We start from the raw sequence: 22,400 nt of genomic DNA, 5'->3' as shown, positions 1-22,400 counted from the left end.
GCGAGGTCAGGAGGGACACGTCGGGCGGGGAGGAGAGGAGAGGAGGAGAGGAGGAGGGGAGGCGGGGAAGAGCGCGGGCTGGAGCGGCGCGCGCCTCCGCGCAACTTTGGCCGTCTGGGCGGCCACCGGAACACTCGCCTCCCGCGGCCGCAGCCCGGGATGGACGCCCACGCCGGGGACGTGGCCTGAGGAAGGGGGGGGACCCGTGCCCGTGATGATGACGGAGGCCAACTCCAGGCAGCAGCGCTTCAAAAAGGGCCGGAGTGCCACTTTCAGCATTGACGGATTCAGCTTTACTATTGGTAAGTCAGGAGGGGAGGGGGCGAAAATTGCAGAGCGAGGGAGTCGGAAAGAGGGGAGGAGTGATGGAGAGGATGGAGGACAGATGGTGTGGGGAAAAAAAAAAGTCCTTTGTCTCTTCCCCTTACGTTGACAAGTTCAGGATCGGCACCAATCCTCGGGGACGGACAGGAATAGGGGGAAAAAGTATGGATATTGTTATTGTTCTGTTATTATTATTAATTACTAAATGTTGTCCCGTGTATAAGCTTCGCTTTTTTTTAATAACTCCTCACAGCCTGCGTCAGGCTGCTGATGTTAAAAAAGTGCATTTCAATCCGGACTAAATCAGATGGCGAGATCTGCCGATTTCTATACGGCTGCGCACGTTTGATTAGCCCGGAGGTGGCACACACGACTGTCCACCTCCCCGTCATTACGAGACCACCGCTCCATGGCAACGGGGGAGAGAGGGGAGCGAGAGAGGTAGCGGAGGGTCCAGCTCTACCTGCCTGGATCCCCCCCCGGTGCTTCGCAGCCCCTCTGATGGGAGAAGTGAGCTCTAATTGACATGTCTCACCTCGGCTCATGGCTGCAGGGGTGGGGGCCAAAAAAAGACGAGCAAGTAGGAAAAAAAAGGAGTGAACAGCCGACATTAGAACCAATATGTCCCTTTTCAAAGCATACGTCATCTAACATGATGATTTAGAACTATTTATAATATTATCTGCAAAGCAGCTTTTTTAACCATCCATCCACTTAAAAACACTTGTTTTTTCGTATAAAAACGATGAAATGCTTAAAAAAAAAAAAAGGGTATGCGATCGAAACATGAGGCATCTGCCCATGCTGCTCCACACTCCACCGCCTCCCCACAGTACCAGCTGACATTTCCAAACATCTGCCTGTTGTCATGGTTACACGGCGAACCCTCGGTGGCTGAGGGCATCCACACTTCTTTGTGTCTGATTTGCTGTCAGGCAGCCTTTCCTGAGTGTGAACGGCTCAAATAACGTGATCAAATGCACGCATGTACTGTACATCAGGAAGGTGTGTTTCTCTAAACAGTGACACATGAGACACTGATCATATACACACACACATACACACACACACATACACACACACATACAAAATTGTTAGACCTGTACTATAGGTGTCACTGCCTGTTCTATTTCTTTTACATCTATATGTAGATCTTTGTAATAAAGCAAATTCTAACCACGGATTTTACATAGTTCAGATATTTGATATTGGAGCAGTGGTGGCCTAGCGGTTAAGGAAGCGGCCCTGTAATCAGAAGGTTGCCGGTTCGAATCCCGATCCGCCAAGGCGCCACTGAGGTGCCGCTGAGCAAAGCACCGTCCCCACACACTGCTCCCCGGGCGCCTGTCATGGCTGCCCACTGCTCATTCAGGGTTATGGGTTAAATGCAGAGGACAAATTTCACTGTGTGCACCGTGTGCTGTGCTGCTGTGTATCACATGTGACAATCACTTCACTTTTTTTATTTGGAACACACACAATTTCCTTTAATAACCATGCTCCCGGCAGTGACCTCTTGGTTCTGTCCTCAGTGGCTAACGAAGATGTGGAGAGCAGCAGCAGACCTCTGGCCAGGTTTGCACGTAAGTAATTAATTTACACCATTAATAACACCTTCAACGAGGCTAATGAGACACGCGGCTCAAAAAGGGAAATGCGTAATAACGTCGGCAACCACAAGAGGGCGGCAGCGCCATGCCTCTTTACTCCAACCCCACAAGCTTCAGCATTCGAACCCTTATGACAATGTGGTAGCAAAAAAAAAAAAAGTCTGACACCAGTCTGAAATGATCAAATATATTATTTTACATTATTTAGCTGTCATTTTAAGATTACCCGAACACAGTTCTTAGCCAGGACCCATTTAGAGGCAGTAAAGCCAAACCCAGATTAAGGGCTAAAGTCCCCTTTCATGTACATTCTAGGCTCCAAGTCCCAGAATGCTTTGTGGAATGCCATCACTGCCGGAATCGGGATAAAGGGCAAGGAGCCCCAGCGTGTCCCCGATGACCCTCGGAGCCTGGAGGAGATCCTGGCCGATGAACTCCCAGCGTCCGACGGTCCGGAGGCCACTGAAAAAACGGCCATCAGGTTGAGTTGCACCCTTCCTTGTACACGTGCGGCCTCTCCAGGAGCGCCGTGTGATGATGCGCTTTTTTGTCAGCAGCGGCTCTCTTTATTACCCTCTCTGCAGCATCTTCAGAAGACACACACTCGCACACAGACACTGAGGACTGCAATGCCACGGCTCATGTGTACCGAATCTGTGTATTTTATCTCTTTCTATTTTGGCTGGATCTCATCACACAGCAGCAAATGCATGTTTCTGCAAAAAAGAAAAAAAAAAAGCGAGAACATTGGGTGCCATTCAAAAGATTTTATATATAGCCACTGGACTGGACCCAGTCTTAGATATTTCACGGGGGTTGAAATTCCTTCATTGTTTCCTTCACAATGTTTTATTTCCCAACTATTCTGATGCAACAACTTTAAAGGTTTTTTTTTTTTGGTTTTATATTGGTGTTGTTGGTCCCCTAATTGTGTATCTGAAATTCAGCCGTGGTGCAGAATTACAGCCACTTTGATCCTGTCCCGCAATGAGATTTCCCAGGACGCGCCGTTCCGGTGTCTGTAGCTTTAAATGCTAATGAGGAGGAGAGAGGCGGGACTCGGGGGAGAGTGGCCTATAGAAGTGTCACGGCTGGGTGCCTCTGGGTGCTGCTGGGTGCGCGGCCAGCACCAATCAGCGTGACAACAGGACTCTGATCACGGACAGTTGCCGCTGATTAGGCGTCCGTGATTAGAGGAGAGAGAAGAACAACGCTGCTGCATTACGAGCTGTTACCTCGTGCTTCCTTTCTCGTGTTCCTGGTCTTCATAAAACATGCCTTCGGGTTAGTTTATGTTTGTTTCTTTTCCCCTTCAGCTTTATTCCTTTCCTTTGTTTGATTTACTGTTATAATAAATCCTTTGTTGCACCTCAATGTCTAGCCTCTGCACCTTCATCATCCCCCAAAACACCCCGAAGCATGACAAGAAGTGAGTGGGCATTCACAGAAATAGCGTTATGTTTGGTGCCGACAGGAAGTCGTGTAGGATTTTTTTTCCAGAAAATAATTAAATGAACCCACTGGTTCTTTACAGTCTCACACGACGGAGCCAAAGAAAAAATATTTGTGCACATATTTACATCCAATCACCGAGCAACTGCAATCCTCCCCTTTCCCCGTATGACAACAAAGTGAGAATTTCACTTTGATACGAGTTCCCCAAGCCTGTCTATAGTCCTTTTAGGTTTAAAGCGTGCTTTGGCCATTCTGTTTCACCTTTCAGAAAGCGGCGGCTCAGACGTCAGATCTGGAATTTGTCCCCTTATGTCGTCATAAGGGGAAAGGTTACCTCCCGTTTCTCTTGCTTTTGGAAAAACACAGACACGGCTTCCTGTCTGCGACAATGTCACGACTACGGACTTACGGGGGAAAGAAGCGCAGAGGTCTGACATTCTGGGAAGGGGTTTTTATTATTAAATAAACAATAAACACAAATAAAGACTGGCGCGGTGGCCGAAAACGATTTAACTTAAGTAAAAAACACAAACTAACCCGTAGGCGTGTGGCGATTGACAGAACTCAAATTACAAACATGCACACTGTTGCCAACTGAAGTTCACGAAAATGCCGGAGACCTGGAAGGGGCGGAAACATCCGGCATTTAAGCGCTGTCAGGATTGGCCACCGGTGTTGAGCACAGCTGCAGTCAATCCTGACAGACAAATTGTGAACGGTGTTGAAGACGTCATTTCCGCGAAAGCCCCCTCGCCTTCGGTAGGCCGCTCTCCTCCTCGTCCCGCCTTTCATCTCCTCATTAGCAGTTAAAGTGACGGACACCGAAATGGCCCGTCCTGGGGAAATTGTGTGGCTGTAGTTCTGCACCACGGCTGAATTTTGGCACGAGACTTTAGATACAGTATTAGGGTAGCTATATAAAAGGCAAACTATTTTTTCATAATAGGGGACCTTTAATCACGTTAATTCCACACAATTCCCCATAGCTGTGAGTCCAATGTCCAATAAATATTGTATGAATGTGTGTTGTCCCAGATGAAAATATGGTAAAATTTGGTTGTGGCTGTGGCTCTACGACTAAGGATTAACAAGGACAGTGAAAATGGCGCATGAAATGGCGTGTTAAACGCAGGAAAACCAGTATGTGGGGTAGCGACGAAGACACAAACAGAACGATTGCCAGAGATGAATTCATCATGCTCTGTTTACGCACGCTGGTGATGTTTACCACCAGTGCATGCTGATGACATTCTGTTCTTCTACGCTGTTCAGTAGGTGTCATCCTACAGTATGCAGCCTACATACACCCGTCCCTCCGAAGTTCACACGAGAGTCCCGCGAAACGTCAAGAGGTTGAATAAAGGAGGGAAGTGCAACATGGAGTCAGGCTAGCCTTCAGCTACTGTGCTTATTATGTAGAAGCCATGGCGAAATGTCGTTTAAATTGGAATCTGTTGCTCTGTAGACGCATGGCGTATGTTTTTTTTATCTCATGTGGAAAAATCTTGCCCACCCACTCGCCCACACACCCATCCATCTGTCCATACTCACACACACACACACACACACACACACACACACACACACATCCATGAACCGCAGCTGTTTCTAAAGACTCTGTCTGCAAGCCAACATGTAAGCAGCTTCAGGCTGGGTGGATGGACCATGCAGCGTCATTTGGAGGGACGAGATGAATGGATGGAAGCGCTCTGATGCTCATTCAGTTCTAATAGTGAAGGTTTAGCATTACAAAAGGCAGGAGGAAACGACGTGCCACCTCGCTTTGTCTCCTGTTAAATGAAGGTCTGTAGAGTCCATCAGTGGAGGCGTGGGGATTGTTTTCCTTGTTTCCCCGTTCGTATCCCCCAGCCACACGTCATTTTCAACGCACATGCAAAAAAGAAAAAAAAAAAGTACTTTTCATTTCTTCTCCTCCCTGTCAACAATCCTGTAATCCTGTCACATCTGCTAACCTCCCAGGGTGGCAGCCTTTTATGTAGGTCATTACTCCGGCTGGTGGCACGCACCATTTCTGTTTCGCCAATATGACTACCATTCCTTTCCCTTTCCTGACGGTGATTTAGCAGCCCGGTTTTTGCTCGGCAGGGGCGTGAACTGGTACAAGACACCCTCGTCCCTCTGTGCTTCCGCGGTGTCCTCGCCACGCCTTACATTTTTTTTCTATAGATGATTGGTCTCTGATATCACAAAGTCCCTCGACTGCGGCAACCCCACTTCCTTCACACTCCACACGCCAGTGACCCCGAGTGCACGGCTCGATTTCCTGCGAAAAGTGATGAGGGGAAAAGTAATTTTCCAGCTGACTGGAGCCAACTGGGCGGGTTTGCCAAATGGACAGAAAGAAATACAGAGATTAACCAAAGAGACTCACATTTTAAAGGAAGTGGTGCTCCTTCCCCAGCACAAGAGCCCATTGGTGCATTAATTAGCGATGAAGAGGGGTCTGAGGAGGCAAGGGACACATTCTAGGGGCTATAGCAACATTTAGAAAATCTAGACTAACCTTGTTCATCAAAGGTCTTTTAGGGTTAACGCAAACCTGATTTTGAGGTTAAGTGAATGAACGTTTGCACTTGAACTGGTAAAATCCAGCCATGGCCAGTGGACGGGGTTTTTCCCTTTGAAAGATGGTAACTTGAAAGCACGTTGTAAGTCGCTCTGGATAAGGGCGCCTGCCAAATGCCTTAAATGTAAATGAAAGAACGTTCAAAATACATGTCAGGTACATTTTTACATTACATTACATTTTACATTATATACTGAATAATAATGATGAACATCTCAGTTCTTAAAAGTTCACTTGCGTTTTTTCTTTGCGTGAGAGATTGTTTCTTTCCGATGTCCCTCCATCCATCCATTTTATAAACCTGCTGATCCAGGTCAGGTTCACAGGAAAGCTGGAGCTTGTCCCAGTGGGATTGCAAGGCAGCCACAACCCCTGGACTGAGAACTAATCCATCATTGCATGAACACACACACACATACACACAGACAACATCAAGGTTTATTTAGAACAAGGTTTATTTAGAACTGGCCAGTAGTGGGTAAAAAGAACCGGGGAAGGAATAATTATTCATATTACACAAAAATCCTGGCATTATTATCACCTGAAACCAAGTCATACGTATTAAAATACCTTGCTACTGAAAGTCTTAAATCTCAGGACATTTGATAACAAATCCAGAGAAGGCACTAACTGTCCATCATTGAAGGATTACATCATGCAAAAGGGGACAGGTGATGAAAGTAGAATAGAATAGAAGACAAACAACATGAGATACACTTATAACAGTATAAAAAGGACATTGTGCTGACAATATAAAAACAATTTCATTAAAAAACATTAAATAATGCCACCCCAAAGACTGAATAAGGACACTAATGTCTGTGTCAAAAATTTCTAGAGCGAGAATATTCGTCCTTATTTTTATTCCATGTACCTGTACGCTCCCATTATGCATGTTCCACCTTTGCCATCTATGACTAATAATTCAGTGGGGACCAGTTTATTACAAATCATTAAGTGAGGCTGTCTTTTAGCATATATTACCCACAGGCTTGGACATTTGTGCTTGGGTGCAGTATTTGATTATTACAGCATTAAATATTTATCCCATGAAAGCCAGCGGAGACTTGTTGGCTCAAATTGAAAGCTGTTATTGATGTTTTGGACTGTATGCGGCCCAGCCTCCCTGCATTAGCTGCCAGTGTGACGTCCTTAGAGGAGCGCGTTAATGCATTCATTAGCAAACTGCTATCATACATTCTTCCTAAATGCTCATTCAAGCTCACGGGGCTCTTTTACGTACAGGCGGCTAATGAATGATGTGCGATGAGACCAATGTGCACCCGGCGCTTTCTCCGCATACGTGTGCAGAGCAGTGCAATTGTTAATGCTCATTAGCTGTCTAATGACTGATTATTTTATGGAGACGGCAGGGAGGTTAAATGTGGCAGGGTGAAAGTCACACATACACATTTAAATTAATGCACACACACACACTCACACAAAAAAAAGTGATTTATCTCCCGATTAATCGGATGACATGTTGTGATTAACTCTTAAGTTAATGAATGCTCTCTTTTTATGTACATCAACGATGTATTTCAGAAATTGGTGGCCCTTATATTCCGTCACACACACCCACAATTAATGCCGCCTTTCCAAAAGTGCTATCATCGTCTGTAGCGGGGTGCTGATCGGATTCCTCTGGCCTGCCTCAGGTCCGATGAGGTCACACATGTGACTTTCATCCTCCTGTTCCCTCGTTGGGCTCGTGCTAATGAGGTCGCAACAGGCCTTTTGGTTCAGAGGAATTCCATGAATAAGTGAGGAGCCATTCATCATTGTGACGGACCTCGTGATCTGGTGGTTGTGTGCATGTTATTAAAATGTAACCTATTTATTAAAATGCCATTGTGCCTGATAAGCAATTAGAGGCCATTTTGTCAGAGCTGCAATTTGAATTGCAAGAAGGCACAATTAGCATAAAGAGCATAGGGGAGCATGATATGGTTCCATGACCTGTTGCGTGTACTCACAATGGGGACTTCATGACACTTGCTTAACCTCTCACTGTTATCCAGGCAAACTGAACTAGTGCTGTTTTTTATAACGCCATATTTCAATATTGGATGAATTAGTGGCTTTAGTTTTTCCTACAAGTCCTTGAAAGACCCTGTTGGGTCTGAAGAGCGGGTGGATGGCTTTACCAATCTTTGGCACTGAATCGATGATTTTCTGACAACAAATCAATTCATTCTAGTTCATCTGTAATGAACTTCTTTCTTTGGAATGGCTTTCCTAATTCTTCTTTTCTGTGCCGTGTGTTGCTGATGTTCTCACATGCCACAGGCGTAGGTCAACGGTTCAAGAAAATTCCATTTCTTCTTTCCGGGTAGAAAAAGCTGTGTAAATATATAACGATGGCCTTGAGGTGGTGACCGTGTGATAGGACGTGTTCTAGTTTGGAAATGCATCGTTATAAAAGAAGAGGCTCATTTTCAAGGCTGTGTTAACACAAAGGGTGTTTGGAGAACATTTGAAGATAGTAAAAACCCCACAATGTACCAATATGGGTTACTTTTGGAACTGCTTTTTAAAATTAGAGCACTTAGTGTAGCCATTTTGTCCACTTTGATCACTGTCACCAAACCATGACCGTCCTTGAGTGTTCTTCCAACACATTTTAAAAAATGTCCCAATTAGTAGCTTTGATAGAACTGGGATAACAAAGAGCCAGAAAGACTCGTGTATTCTAAACATGCAAATAATTCATGAATTATTCGCATCATACCACCAAATTAATGAGCCGTCACTCCGACAGCACATATTCTTCGATAATGGCTGCCCTGGTCATACATCATTGGGCTGATGTCTTGTCTGAGACTCCTGGAGTGAGCAGACTCTGCACGTCTCTAATAACAGCCACAATTCATCTGTTGCTATTTCTGAGGTTGTAAATTTGATGTCGCAGACAGAAAGGCTTTGACGTACGTCAGTGCAGGAACATTTCATGGCACGGAGGGACAGTAGATCTGCACAGTTCTCACCAATTCAGCACTGATGTCGAGTCAAACGTTTCTGCCCGCTTATTCTCAAAAGTGAGTCCGTAGTCCAGCCCTCTTTAAAGTTCTTAGACATGGAAAGTCAGGGCATTGGGAAGACCGACTGGAGCAGAAGGAGATAAGTGCAATGCATGCTTCCGAATGTTATGCACATGCCATCTCCACAGTGATTCGTAGAGCCTCCAATGGCCTCGGCTCCATGTGTGGCACCACGCAAACACAATCCCTCTCACACACACAGACCCACGTGACCAACACATCTTAAAAGGGGGATTGAAGAGGGCAAGGGGAGAGGCTTTGAAGGGTTCAGGGCTGGAGTGGCGCTCGAAAAAACCAACTCATCCCCACAGTGGGGACCATCTCCATAGATGAAAGCTGGGTAGCAGGGGCCGGCCTTTGAGAGGGCGCTCTGGCATTATCCCTCTATCCTGCATCAGGTAATTGAAAGCCCCCAGATGCTGACTCACACACAGGGTCCTGCACAGCGGTGCGTTTGAGCCACGCTGGAACTCGGCCCTGTTAATGTGCTCCAAACCCCCACTATCCAGTGTTAAAAAGGGTGTTCTCCAGCATTCAGGCAGGCTTTTGCTCCGTGATCACGAGTTAATGCATGAGCGCATGGGAACTAGTTAAAGGCAAATGCTCCCCTTGCCCCAGTGATATTGGGAACGCTCCACTTAACTGCACAGCCCCACAGTGTGCGGCCTAGAGAAGAGAATCTAGAGACTGAACTCTACACATTATTTATAATTGTGTGGCACCTTGAAATCCCACGATGCCCATTTTCACGATGTGTTTGACCCTTACACAACTCTAATGAACACACATATTACTGGCACTGACTGGCAATGGAAAGCAGAGGGGCAATATTAAATTCCGAACCCATACCAACCTAAACAATTATGTTAACACTGCAGACTGTGGTCCAGATTTACCTGGGGAGGTGCTAATTACCAACATAATTACTGTGCGCACCAGGTGTCTGGAAGAGTTTTTTTTAATTGGAATAAGAATAACGATGCGAAAGGGCTGTAATCTAAAAGTGCCATGTCGTCACAATGCTTCCTTAAAGAAGTGCTAGATTTCATATTTTTGGAGTAGAGATGGCAAATATGACTAGACGTCAGATGCAACCAGCTCTGAATGAAGAGACTTTCATTTTTTTTGCCAGCAAGGACAGTTAACAGAGCCAGCAATCATAACTGAGGAGGAAAATCATTATCAGTGAAGATGTTTAGTTACTCTGGTCCTGGATATTGGCAGTGAGAGCCCCATGCATCGCATTTAATGCTGACACAAGGAAAAAACTTACCGCTCACGTCCACAGTCTGACTGGAAAGGCATAGGGTACTGGTGCCCTGAAAGCGATGTACCGCAAAAAAAAGAGATTTGTGGGCTAATAAAGAATGCAATATATAATTTAATAGGTAACATATTAGATTTCAAGTTATAATATGCGAGTGAATGAGTCTGAGTGTTTCTTCCTATTCCTCTGCGTCCAGAGTTACTGAACTCGAGTTACAGAACTCAGAAGTCGAGTTGTAAATATAAATCAAGGGGGGTGGTGACTTTTATCATTTATCAGACAAATTTTGTGCTGATGATAGTGCACATGGTTGGAGACTGTGGAAGCAAAAACATAATTCATATTTTCTACTATCGCAAAACAACATGCATGGTGTGAATGTTATGTGTCAGATGATCGGCCAAAGCAGTCGGGTTTAGAATTTTCTAAACTGCTCTCTGATTGTAGCCTACTCTCATGTCTTCTGTCAAAGTGTCTCTACTACAGTAGACTGTCTGATTCCTCCTTAATATGACTAATGATGTTAATGTTAATGCAACGTTTATTTACTTACCTGCCTCGAATGTCACCTTATCGTAAGATTGCCTCCAAAAAAACATCATTAGCTGTGGTGTCCACAGATTACACCTTGGGTGGCATAATGGGAGGCTTATAGGGTGACTTATGAAGGGTGGTAGTAGCCTAGTTTGTAACACACTCGACTATGAACCAGAAGACCCAGGTTCAAACCCCACTTACTACCATTGTGTCCCTGAGCAAGACACTTAACCCTGAGTTGCTCCAGGGGGGGACTGTCCCTGTAAGCACTGATTGTAAGTTGCTCTGGATAAGGGCGTCTGATAAATGCTGTAAATATAAATTATAGAAAGTGTGACCTGATATTTCTGACTCACCCAAAATGTTACTTTTTGCCTTTTTAAATCCAAATTCCCTCAGAAAGTACGCTGAATGAAACGAAAATGTGAGGAATCCTAAGGTACGTTTTCATTGGTGGTTGTGTTGTAATTTAGAATGAGAATTACAATGTATGGCAGGAGTGAGTAACAAAAGACACTGGCTCACAAAATTTTACTCAATAGACCTATGCATTCATTGACAAAATAGCACAAGAGAAGGAATGGAGGGAAGGGGGATCATTTTACTGTTTTACCTCATCCCCCCTCAGCTCGAATACTGCTCTTTAGCGATCATGAGTTAGCAATGTTAACATGTTTAAGCAGGGCTGTTTGGTAGCGGGTGAGAATGAGGGGTATAGTGTAGAATGCACAGTAAGCAGGCACAGATATGCATCAAGACCTTTTTTGAAAAGAGGCATAATACATGGCACCTTTGAATGCTGCCCAGAGACAGATGAGTTTATGCACAGTGTCATCTCCAAAATGTTTAAGGATCAGAAATCCAGTTAAATGATTCTGTGAATAGATTTTTTACTTATTCATAATCCCTTCCATTAGTAGAAATAGATTTTTTATATGATCAACATTCTACCATACAACATGTTTTACCCCTGTCTATTTCTTGAATGAGAAACTGAAACAAAAAGGGTAAAAATAAGGTCAGCGTGACCAGGGAATCCAATACCAGGGAATTAAAACTGCTGCCTGCCTGTCCCATGACATGGTGGCCCTGTGGTCTGGATGAAAAATCTGCAGAAAGACAGATGATTTAGAAGAAAGTAAATCACATTTCAGCCTAGCCAGACTCCTATGCTAAGAAGGCCCTGCAGCGAGGTCTAATTGCAAACAATTTATATTGGAAGGTGGACTTCACTGCCCAGTTGGATTTTCTTTGGGTCTGCTATGAAATATATATATTTTTTTCTTTGAAGTGATTGTCACATGTGATACACAGCAGCACAGCACACGATGCACACAGTGAAATTTGTCCTCTGCATTTAACCCATCACCCTGATTGAGCAGTGGGCAGCCATGACAGGCGCCCGGGGAGCAGTGTGTGGGGACGGTGCTTTGCTCAGTGGCACCTTGGCGGATCGGGATTCGAACCGGCAACCTTCTGATTACGGGGCCGCTTCCTTAACCGCTAGGCCACTGGGTGAAACTATAACTATAATATTACTTTTCACAAAATGTAATATACTATGAAATTCATCATAACAGAAACATGTCTGAATATGATAGTAAATTCATTAGCATAACAATAAATTATAGAATAGAATAGAATGCCTTTTATTGTCACTATACGCATGTACAAAGAAATTAAGATGTCTCATTCATGTCTCCTTCAGTGCAGACATGAATGTAGTAAATATAGCAAGAAAATACAAAGAAACAAAAATACAATATAATAAGGGCCAGGAATTACAAAGTGAAGTGACAGCACTATATACATGTGGGAAGAATAAATATTTGAGTATGGTTTTATATACAGTATGTATTACATATATAGTGTGTGTGGGTTATATGTTATTGCACATTAGAATTTTTGCACATTTATTTCACATTGTTTGCAAGTAATGACAATAAGGATGAACATGCGGTGTGTATGGGTACGTGTGTACGCCAACAATAAAAATACAAATATACAAAAAAAAAAGTATTTTCATGAACTTATGCTGCCCATGCATGTGCCCTTAAGGTGAATGTTATACTGGGTAAATGATTCTGCATGGTATTATATTTTAGTACATTTAGACTGTATAAATTAAACAATGTTTATACCTGAAAAATAATGTTCAGATATAATTAATAGCAAACTTTTTATACAAAATGCATACCCAAAATTTACCCATACAGTATTTTGCATTCCATAAAATGAAAAAAGACCATTTATGTCACATTGACCCTGTTCTGTTTACCTAAGAGTGAATTAAATTTTAAAAAGAGAGACCATTCTTGTTTTGTCTGCTGCAATCAAGAATCTTGGAGAGATCCAGTTCCTTGCTCTTGGCAAAGCCATCAGTTATCCAATGTGCAAGTTTTGCAAAACTGTCCATGCTGCGATGCCTTCTAGTGGCCTAATATATTATTCCAGATTATGGACGGTTAAATAGTGTTTAGCAGTGATTCCTAAACGCTTCCTTATTTGGATTATTTTATCAAATCATTGTTACCTCATTGTGTTGGAGTTCAAGACATACTGCACTTTTAATGGCTGACATTACTGTAGAGCATGTCCATTTCACTCCAGTGTTTCAACATACACGACCTTCCTGCGATGTCTTAAATAATATGTATAAAAATATGTAAAAGACATGAGCGGGGGAGAGGCTAGCATGAAGAAAAGTTTTCCTTAGATTCTCACTTATTATCTACTTCATCACTTGTCCCACCTCTTTCTTTCTCTCGCTTCTTATTCTTCTCTCATCTGGTAATTATTCATGCCCCCACCCTCCTCCTCGTGATGAATAAAGAGAGCCCATTTTGTCATTATTGATCACACCACTCCCAGTCACTCCTGCTGTTGGCTCTCTCTCTCACTCTCTCTCTTTCTCTCATCCCTCCCTCTCCCCTCTTCTCCTTTTCTCCCTCCCTTCTCTCTCTCTCTCTCTGTGGACATCAGTAGTCCATGTTAATCCCAGCTTCTTTCCTGCGGTATTCCTGGGGAAGCATGGCACTGAGCCCGGACCGGGGCGCGCAGGGCACACTGGCCGCGCTCGCCTGAGCCGCAGCGGCGACAACAAGTGCGCGAGTGGGGGGGGGAGATAGAGAGGGAGCGCAGGGGACGTGGGGAGAGGAGGATGACGGCTGTCGTCCACTGCCTGCAGCAGCGCTGAGAGGGCAGCCCGGCTCTCTTTCCCAGCCCCTCCGCCCCGGGATTAAGTTGGGGGAAAGAATACGCGGCAATGGAGTCCCCAACCAAAGAGATCGAGGAGTTTGAGAGCACCTCTCTGAAGTACCTGCAGCCCGAGCAGATTGAGAAGATCTGGCTGCGGCTGAGAGGACTGTGAGTATCCTTAACTCCAATGTGTGTGAATGTGTGTGTGTGTGTGTGTGTGTGTGTGTGTGTGTGTGGTGTTTTTGTGTTTGTGCATGAAAGAAATGGAAAGAATTAAGAAAGAAGTTGCAGAATCTGCCAGTGCTTCAGCTGGAAAACGTGGAAAATCAAGAGGACGGAAGACTTTACTTTTGTTCAGGGACTCGTAATAACTTTGACATTTGAAGAAGATGGTTGGTTGGTTGGTTTTTTTAGATATATTTTTGCCTTAAGTGACTCTGGGGGAGACGCAGCCTCAGATGTGCCGCTCTTGAATGAAAAGGTGACGAGAGGGACGTCTCCAGTCACGCTTGCTGTGGCACATGTACGCCGTCTGGGAATTTCTGTAGCGCGGTGTTTTAATTGTAGCATTACGAGTGGGTGTAGAATTTTGCCTAATGCGGAGAACAGCATCCATAACACGTTGTAGATTTTGTCAGTGTTCAGACAGATGTCAGGTTTTAAAGCCAAGAGGATTTTTGTTTGCAATGTCAGTAAGGCACTGGATGTCGCAAAGCTCAAGATCTGCGTCCTGCAGCCTCTTTCCCTCTGCTGGAGTCATGATTTCCCCTGATTTGCCGTGGTAATTACAGTGGGGGGGGAGACACATTTCGCATCCATGCCCCCTTCTATCTACAGCATTTAGCCTGCAGAGTCTGCAGAGTGTTTTAATTTGAAACAAATATAAAAGGCCAGATCATCGCCCCTTCAGTCCCCTTCTGAGCCTCGTTCCCACATTTGTTTTAATCTTTAATCTTTGACAAATTAAGCCTGAGCTGAAGTGAGCAAAAAACAGAAATGTCTCAGGAGATCTTCGGGAGATCAGGAGTCCCATTGATTCTGTGTTATGGTGAGTTAGATTTATCTGCATCCGTAATGTCTGGAAGCTGGTTGGTTATGCAAAAAAAGAAAAATAAAGGCTGAAGACCTTTGATCTGAAGGGACAAGTGGACCCAAAGCGCTCCTTGGCCCGGTAATTTCCCCTCCGTTCTACGCCCATCTGAAGCGGTCAGCGTCCCTTTTCCGGTGCTCCACTCTGTTCTTTTCTCTGCTCGCACGCAGAACTGCAGCAGTTCTCTGTGTGTGCAAGCTTCAGGATTTAATCTTGCAAAAAGCACACGCCATTCCTCACCACAGCTGTTCAGGGCACGGGTGTGTGTGTGTGTGTGTGTGTGTATGTGTGTGGTCATGTATGTCACTGTGGACATCAGAGATTAGTGAGTTTTTCCCCCCAGAACGGCTCCTCTGAGCGAGAGAGAGAGAGAGAGAGAGGGAGAGGGAGATGAACTGCAGCCATTTATTATTTTGCTAATAGTTCTATGCAGATTGTTCTTATTGATGAATCGCTGTGATACATATTTTTTTTCTTGTTGACTAATTGCCGGGCTGTTCTTGTGGTTCTAATAGACTTTAGGGATTAGTTATTTTGCAAATATTTGTCGTAATGGACCTAAAGCTTTTTAGTCTATTAGCTCCCCCAATAACAACTAATTTATGTCTGCATTTCAGTAATAAAACTGGACAATTTCTCTAAAGCAGCATGAACGCAGCCCTCATATTCTTCTCCTGGGCACCGTTGACATGGTAAACCGAGAGGCATCAGTCATATGAGTTTATTGGCAGGCTTAATTGTGATTACATCCATTGGCAGGAGCGCAAATGAAGCGAGGCAGTAAAAATAAAGCTCCGGATCTGTGAGACGGGGTCTCGTGACTGCAGAGAGTGCTGGAATGAGAGCGAGGCTGTCCCTCTGGCGAGTCCACACCACTCTTTGTACAGAGTTTTTAATATGTTTTCACAGATTCGTAGCTATTTCGTAGTTAATTCGTAGGTGCAGGCTTTTGGGGTTGCCAATGTGCATCCCAATAAAAACAGAATCATGCAAGACGTTAAATTCCAGTGCAGAATGGATGCAACAGCAGCAATTGGTAAAACCTTTCAGGAACCTTAATGTATCCTTCTGAGTTCCCCTCTTGTCATCATATTGGGGACCAAATGTCCTCAAATAATAAGACAAAGGTTTTAAATAAAATAATCCTGAAGTGGACACAATATTGCTTTTGGTTACACAAATACAGTTTATTATTCTGGGTTCCCACAAAGACATTTAAACAAATGTGTATGTGAGTGTGAATTGCACAAGCTTTTGAACAAACCGTCTGAATAAAAAGAAGCATAAATTCCCTGACACAGCATTCTCTTTTTTTTTTTTTTTTTTACACAGGAGGAAATATAAGAAGACATCACAGAGGTAAGCCTCAGGAGTTGGGACGACCTTCGTGATCCTTTCATCCTTCGTTCTGCATTCAGACTATTGTTCAAATCTGTTCATAAAACATCTGGTACGACATCAGCCACATTTATTACACATTTTTCAGTCTGAAATTGATGAAGGTTAAAAACACAGAAGAGAAAGGAGTGAAATATCAACGCATCGATCGGACTTTACTCTCATTTGTTATGGAGATGGGGGGATACACTCTGCCCCCACATTAGAGTATTGTTTCTTCTGAAGGTTCCATGGAGCCATCAAATGAAAGTGTAATCTGACAGGACAAATTAAATTGGTCCTCCTTGCATGTCCAGCGTAATCTTTTAGAGAACACGCAAGCAAATGAAACACAGAGAAGGGGATGCTGGGAAAAAAAAAAGAACTCTTATTGTTGTGTGTTGTGTGATTTGGCTTAATTGAAGCGGTGCGCTGCGGGAGGACGGTGACGAGATTTCGCTCAGATAGCAGAGGGTGGGAAGACTTCCCGTGCTGCTTATAGATGTGACGGACAGCTGATCCTATGTAGGCTAATTATGCCAGGATTAATTGGCTGAAAGAAATTCTGGAACTATATCATTATGAACACAACAGGACAGTTACACACAGATGCACATGGACACACAAGCATGCTGTTTCGTGTCGAGTTTGTGTGCAGTGAGTACACTTGAACTCCTCTCTACCAACTACACACACACACACACACAATGCTGAAGCACTTGTTGGGGCTCCAGATGCTTTCTCAATGCCACCAACAACGGGCTTCTTCTCCACCTACGTCTCCGCCCTCCGGCTCAGCAAAAGGCTCCCCGTTTCCCGGAGCCGAGACACCTGCAGACACTACGGCGCTCTCCAGATCACATTGTTTCCACGGTAATGAAGATAATGAATGTCAATCGTTAGGGGGTTAGACACGGAGAAGCTGCGCTTGCAAACTAGGGAGAGAAGAAGAGATGCTGTCTGGGTTGAAGGTCATATAAGGTGATATCTATCATTGTCATACATCATCAGAACAGAAAGGTTTCATCACAGCATGAAGGTGATCCTGCCATTAACATTTAATTGATCTCCGGTTACCCAGAATGCAGTTCTTTCTACCTCTAATTTATGGCTCTTCTATAAGTACTAACAGTACTAACAGGCTCTTAGTGAATGCAGGTGGCAAGTGTGTGGATGTTAAACATCCTCCAGCAGCCACTGTCCATTGGAGAAAGCAGGCATTTAAAGGCAATTACACAGTGGAGACGCAGGCGGTAAATATTTCCTCTCGGAGGAACAAATACAAAAGCCAGGATGTGACTTTAAACCACTGTGATTGAAAGGTTGAAAGCCCTCACACACAGACAAGCAGGGGCCAGTGGTGGCATAGCGGTTAAGGAAGCGGCCCCGTAATCAGAAGGTTGCCGGTTCGAATCCCAAGGTGCCACTGAGGTGCCACTGAGCAAAGCACCGTCCGCACACACTGCTCCCCTGGCTCCTGTCATGGCTGCTTACTGCTCTTTCAGGCTGATGGGTTAAATGCAGAGGAAAAATTTCACTGTCTGCAACGTGTGCTTTGCTGCTGTGTATCACAAGTTACAATCACTTCACGTTATCACTTTATGGCACATTGATGTCATTTCTTGTTGTTTTTTGTGCTGCACTTGCTGTTTGTACAAGTGTAACCTGTGGATCATGTACCACATCCAGTAGAGTACAATAAACAAATATCTGCAAGAAAAAAAGGTCCTAAAACAGTGTCGTTTTTTTCCCTCTCCTAATGTCGCTTAACTTTACCAGAACCAGACATAGTAAAATCTCTGCTTAAAAATTCCACAAAAAAACGCCTTTCATATAATCTACTCACGCCGCTAAACCACGTTACATGAATCTTTAGATCGACACCAGATACAGCTCGGTCTGTGTTAACAGCTCACACATCGACAGCCAACCACAGGTCACCATAAGAACACTCTAGCATCAGGGTGATAGTTTTCACCTACCAGCACTCTTGGGATTAAGGGGTTAAAGGTCAAAAGCCTTGGTGTTTCAAAACCAAATTGGAAATGAGAATCTCTTCTTCCTCTGGGCCTCCTATATGTATATTACTGTAATAACATGGACAGTATTTTTTTTTTATGAGGTAGATACAAACTTTTGTGCAATATGCGTGCAATGCGATTCAATCTTCTCATATTTTTTTTGTATTTGTTGGCTCTGGCTGAGATCAGGGCCTCAATTTGATCCTTTCCCCTCATTTACCACAAGGCAATTAAAACCCCCTCCATCAGCATCCCTCATATTTTAACAGCTAGTTTTCCACCCTCACAATTTCTCCCTGTTTTTCCTCTCTTTCACGCTCTCCTCTTTTCTCTGTACCTGGTAATTAGACACATAATTGCCAAGTCAAATGAACCCCAGAACCATGGTTAATTACATTCCTCTCCATTGCACATTAGTTTTTTTTTTCCTTATATGTCAAAATGAAGTCAGGTGCTGCTTTCTCTCCAGGAAGCTCCGCCCCTTGTTCTCTAATTAAGGTGCTTTGTCTGTGCAGGTGTGAAACAGCATCACTATGCCCCGCCTCCACCCGACCTGAAATCTTGACAATAATTTCTTTAATATTGGCCGCCAGCCAGGTGGTTTACACCAGATTTTTGCTCAACTTTGATATCGGGACACGTTTGGCAATTTGCTCCTGCTCGTAATAATTCCAGAGCGCTTTAAGAAACATTACCTGTACATGCCTGGGTGCTGCCACATGAAAGGCAAGCCGACTGGTGCCCTGAGGCCGGCTGATAACATTATTTCCCGGCAACCATAATTTCCCAGTGGGCAGATGTATTCATGAGGCCATAGGGCATCCCTTTTACAATTATAAAGGTTGGCCAGGGACATAATTGTTAAGTGCGGAATAGCAATTATGATGCAATACATTTCTATACTGTTATATATTGTTTACTGCAATCTTAAATGTAAAGTTAATAACAGACTGGTTCAGTCATGGTGTGTTGTCTAGTTATGATCACCAGTCAGAGGAAATTTAGATGAATGATCATTCATCTGTTCCATCTGTACACTTTTAAATATAACTGGATTTGACTTTAAACCTTCACAGATCTTGAGAGAATGTTCAAGGATTGATCTGTTTTCTATGCATATGTGTCCTCATTCTTGCATCCCAAATAGAGCAGTTACATTATGCATATATGCATATACATATATCCAGAACAACTTACAGTGAAGGCCTAACTTTCAAGATTCAGGCCAGTGTGAGAGATGAAAATCATACCCAGTTCTCAGAGTGTGAACTTTAAAAGCATATGTAGCTTCAATTAAGAAGAATTAACATTCACATAGGGCTTTGTTGATGGCAGTGGTGGCCTTGTGGGTAAAGAAGTTGACTCGTAACTGAAGGGTTGTGGGTTCAAATCCTGGTCTGTTTCAGTGCCACCGAGGTCCCCTTGATGATGGTACCCAACACACTGCTCCCCAGGCTCCTTTCATGGCCGCCCACTGCTCACTAAGGGTGATGGGTTACATGCAGAGGAAACTTTTTTGTGCTGTTCTATGCTGTGAATTACAAAAAACAATCCCTTTTTCTTTTGTATGCACATATTCATATAGATACTGTTGTTTCTGACTTTCTGACTTTCTAATCAGGTATCATTCTCAAGACAAAAAATCAAACCAAAATGATAAGATCCACAGGTTGACCATTGAGTCAACTCCACATTTGGTGTAGGACCAGTTTTATGTTGGATGTGTCTCAAACTTTGGGAACACACACAGCGTATGTTGGTGTTGGTATTTTATTAAAGTCTGCAGCCTCTGAGCATTGAGCCCACCTTGAGCCCAACTACAGCAGAATATAAACAGTTTCAATTAACAGTTTTTGTTTTGTTGAGTTTGCCATATTCTAGAGGAATATATTTGCATGATGGCAACAGCCATGTCCTGAAAAAAAGACATTAAATGAATAATGGAATAGTTTGGACTGTGATAGTTCCATCTGATGCATCTGATGAAGAGAAGGATGCATTTGTGGGATGCATATGAAGGAGGCTCTGAGTTGGGGCAACCTCAGACTTACATTTACAGCATTTATCAGATGCTCTTATCCAGAGCGATTATCAGTAGTTACAGGGACAGTCTCCCTGGAGCAACTTATGGTTAAGTGTCTTGCTCAGGGACACAATGGTAGTAAGTGGGATTCGAACCCGGGTCTTCTGGTACATAGGCGAGTGTGTTACCCACTAGGCTACTACCACCTACCGATGTAGTCCACAAAATTGAAAAATATATGTAGAGTGTATGTGAAACTAATAGAAACAAAACATTAAAATAATTAATAAGTTGGAATTCGGTCTTGATAAAAGAACTGCTCTGAAAAACACTGAATGAGAAAGTCACTGGCCCTACAAATGCCCCTGTATACATGAACAAGAACCACAAATATCTGAGGCCAACACTGGGAATCAATGTGTGGTTACATGCATCATTTTCAGTTCTGGCCAATGTATTTGACTGTGAATTATAACTTTGGTTGATTATAAAGTGGGCAGCACACAGCATATTAAATCAAACATTTTGAAAATGCCAAAGTAATCAAAAATAGTAATCTCCAAAGTGTAGGTCTGCATCTTCAACATTGTAAATGCCAACTGAAATCCAACATAGGGAAAACTCTTAGTTTTCTATTGATGGTTAATCATAGTTTGATTAACTGTGAAAAGTAGTTTAAAGTGATAGTTATGTGCTGTTTGGTGCAATTTGACTTTTTCCATATGTCAAAATAAAACCTTTTAACACAATTAATAGGCTTTTGCACATCCAGCCTCTTACAGCAACTGCATAGATTTAGGCCCCGCCCACACAAGAACACTTTTCTCTAAAATGGGTTTTTGGTTTTAAAAAAAATATCGTCCTCATGACGTTATCTGAAATGATGTCATCCACACGGAGACAGAGAGAACAGCCCGATTACGGTTTTAACCTCCTTCCACACCTGTAAGTGGCGCTGTAACTCCCTATTTCTGGTTCTCCTCTACGGTGAGTTAAACACGTTGTTGTTAAAGATGTTCCATTTGAAATGTGCATGGTAGAGAGGATTTCTTGTAGTTGCTTTATGAGCCTCTGCAGCTGCTGCATACCATAACACAACCATGATTGTGTTATCTGCCATTGTTGTATGTAGGATGCGTTTTGGGTTATAGGTCAGATTGGAGGTTGAGCAAATCATCATTTTCACAAAAAAGACGCTTTGCCGCCTGTCACGCCGTACCACTTGCTCGATTGGTTCCACACATGAAGGCATCAAAACTATGGTAGCGTTGGCAGCCAATAGGGCTGGCCTAATTTGCATAAGGGCTGCCTCTGGGGTTGGTGAGGGAAGGTTGTACTGTTAGGGTGACTGTTGGGGGATTTTGTTGCCTGGTAGTTGGGGATAATTGGAGTAGGCAGGGGGTGTCTGTCCCCATCATGGAGCTCGTTTGCTACACTATAAATGAACACATGTGGAGTTATGTACTTAACAAAAAAAAAGGTGAAATAACATGTTTTATATTCTAGTTTCTTCAAAATAGCCGCCCTTTGCTCTGATTACTGCTTTGCACACTCTTGCCATTCTCTCGATGAGCTTCAAGAGGTCGTCACCTGAAATGCTTTTCCAACAGTCTTGAAGGAGTTCCCAGAGGTGTTTAGCACTTGTTGGTCCAGCTCACCCCAAACCATCTGGATTGACTGTGGAGGCCAGGTACATAAGTTAAGTACATAAATTCAGTACATAAATTCATAGTTTAGATGCCTTCAGTGAGAATCTACCAATGTAAATGGTCATGAAAATAAAGAAAACACATTGAATGAGAAGGTGTGTCCAAACATTTGCCCTGTACTGTACATGTATGTGTTGACAAGGATGAACAAGGCGACTGTT

The 22,400-nt window shown here is 43.6% G+C and overlaps 1 protein-coding gene across 3 annotated transcripts in view; it reads left to right on the top strand.

The window, feature by feature from the left end:
* pde1cb (phosphodiesterase 1C, calmodulin-dependent b) overlaps positions 1–22,400 on the top strand; it is a 67,921-nt gene that overhangs the window by 9,688 nt on the left and 35,833 nt on the right. Inside the window, exons 1-3 of one of the 3 annotated variants that reach the window (XM_028976009.1) lie at positions 218–302; positions 1,857–1,907; positions 2,250–2,415. In XM_028976009.1, coding sequence (XP_028831842.1) covers positions 218–302; positions 1,857–1,907; positions 2,250–2,415 — 302 coding nt within the window. Of the gene's footprint in view, positions 1–217; positions 303–1,856; positions 1,908–2,249; positions 2,416–13,346; positions 14,188–16,441; positions 16,469–22,400 lie in introns of those variants that run through there. The other 2 variants (XM_028976008.1, XM_028976010.1) reach the window with 2 other exon arrangements.

Source organism: Denticeps clupeoides, chromosome 4, assembly GCF_900700375.1.
Source record: "Denticeps clupeoides chromosome 4, fDenClu1.1, whole genome shotgun sequence".
In the NCBI taxonomy this organism is placed as follows: Eukaryota; Metazoa; Chordata; class Actinopteri; order Clupeiformes; family Denticipitidae; genus Denticeps; species Denticeps clupeoides.
This window is presented reverse-complemented; position numbering and strand designations above follow the sequence as displayed.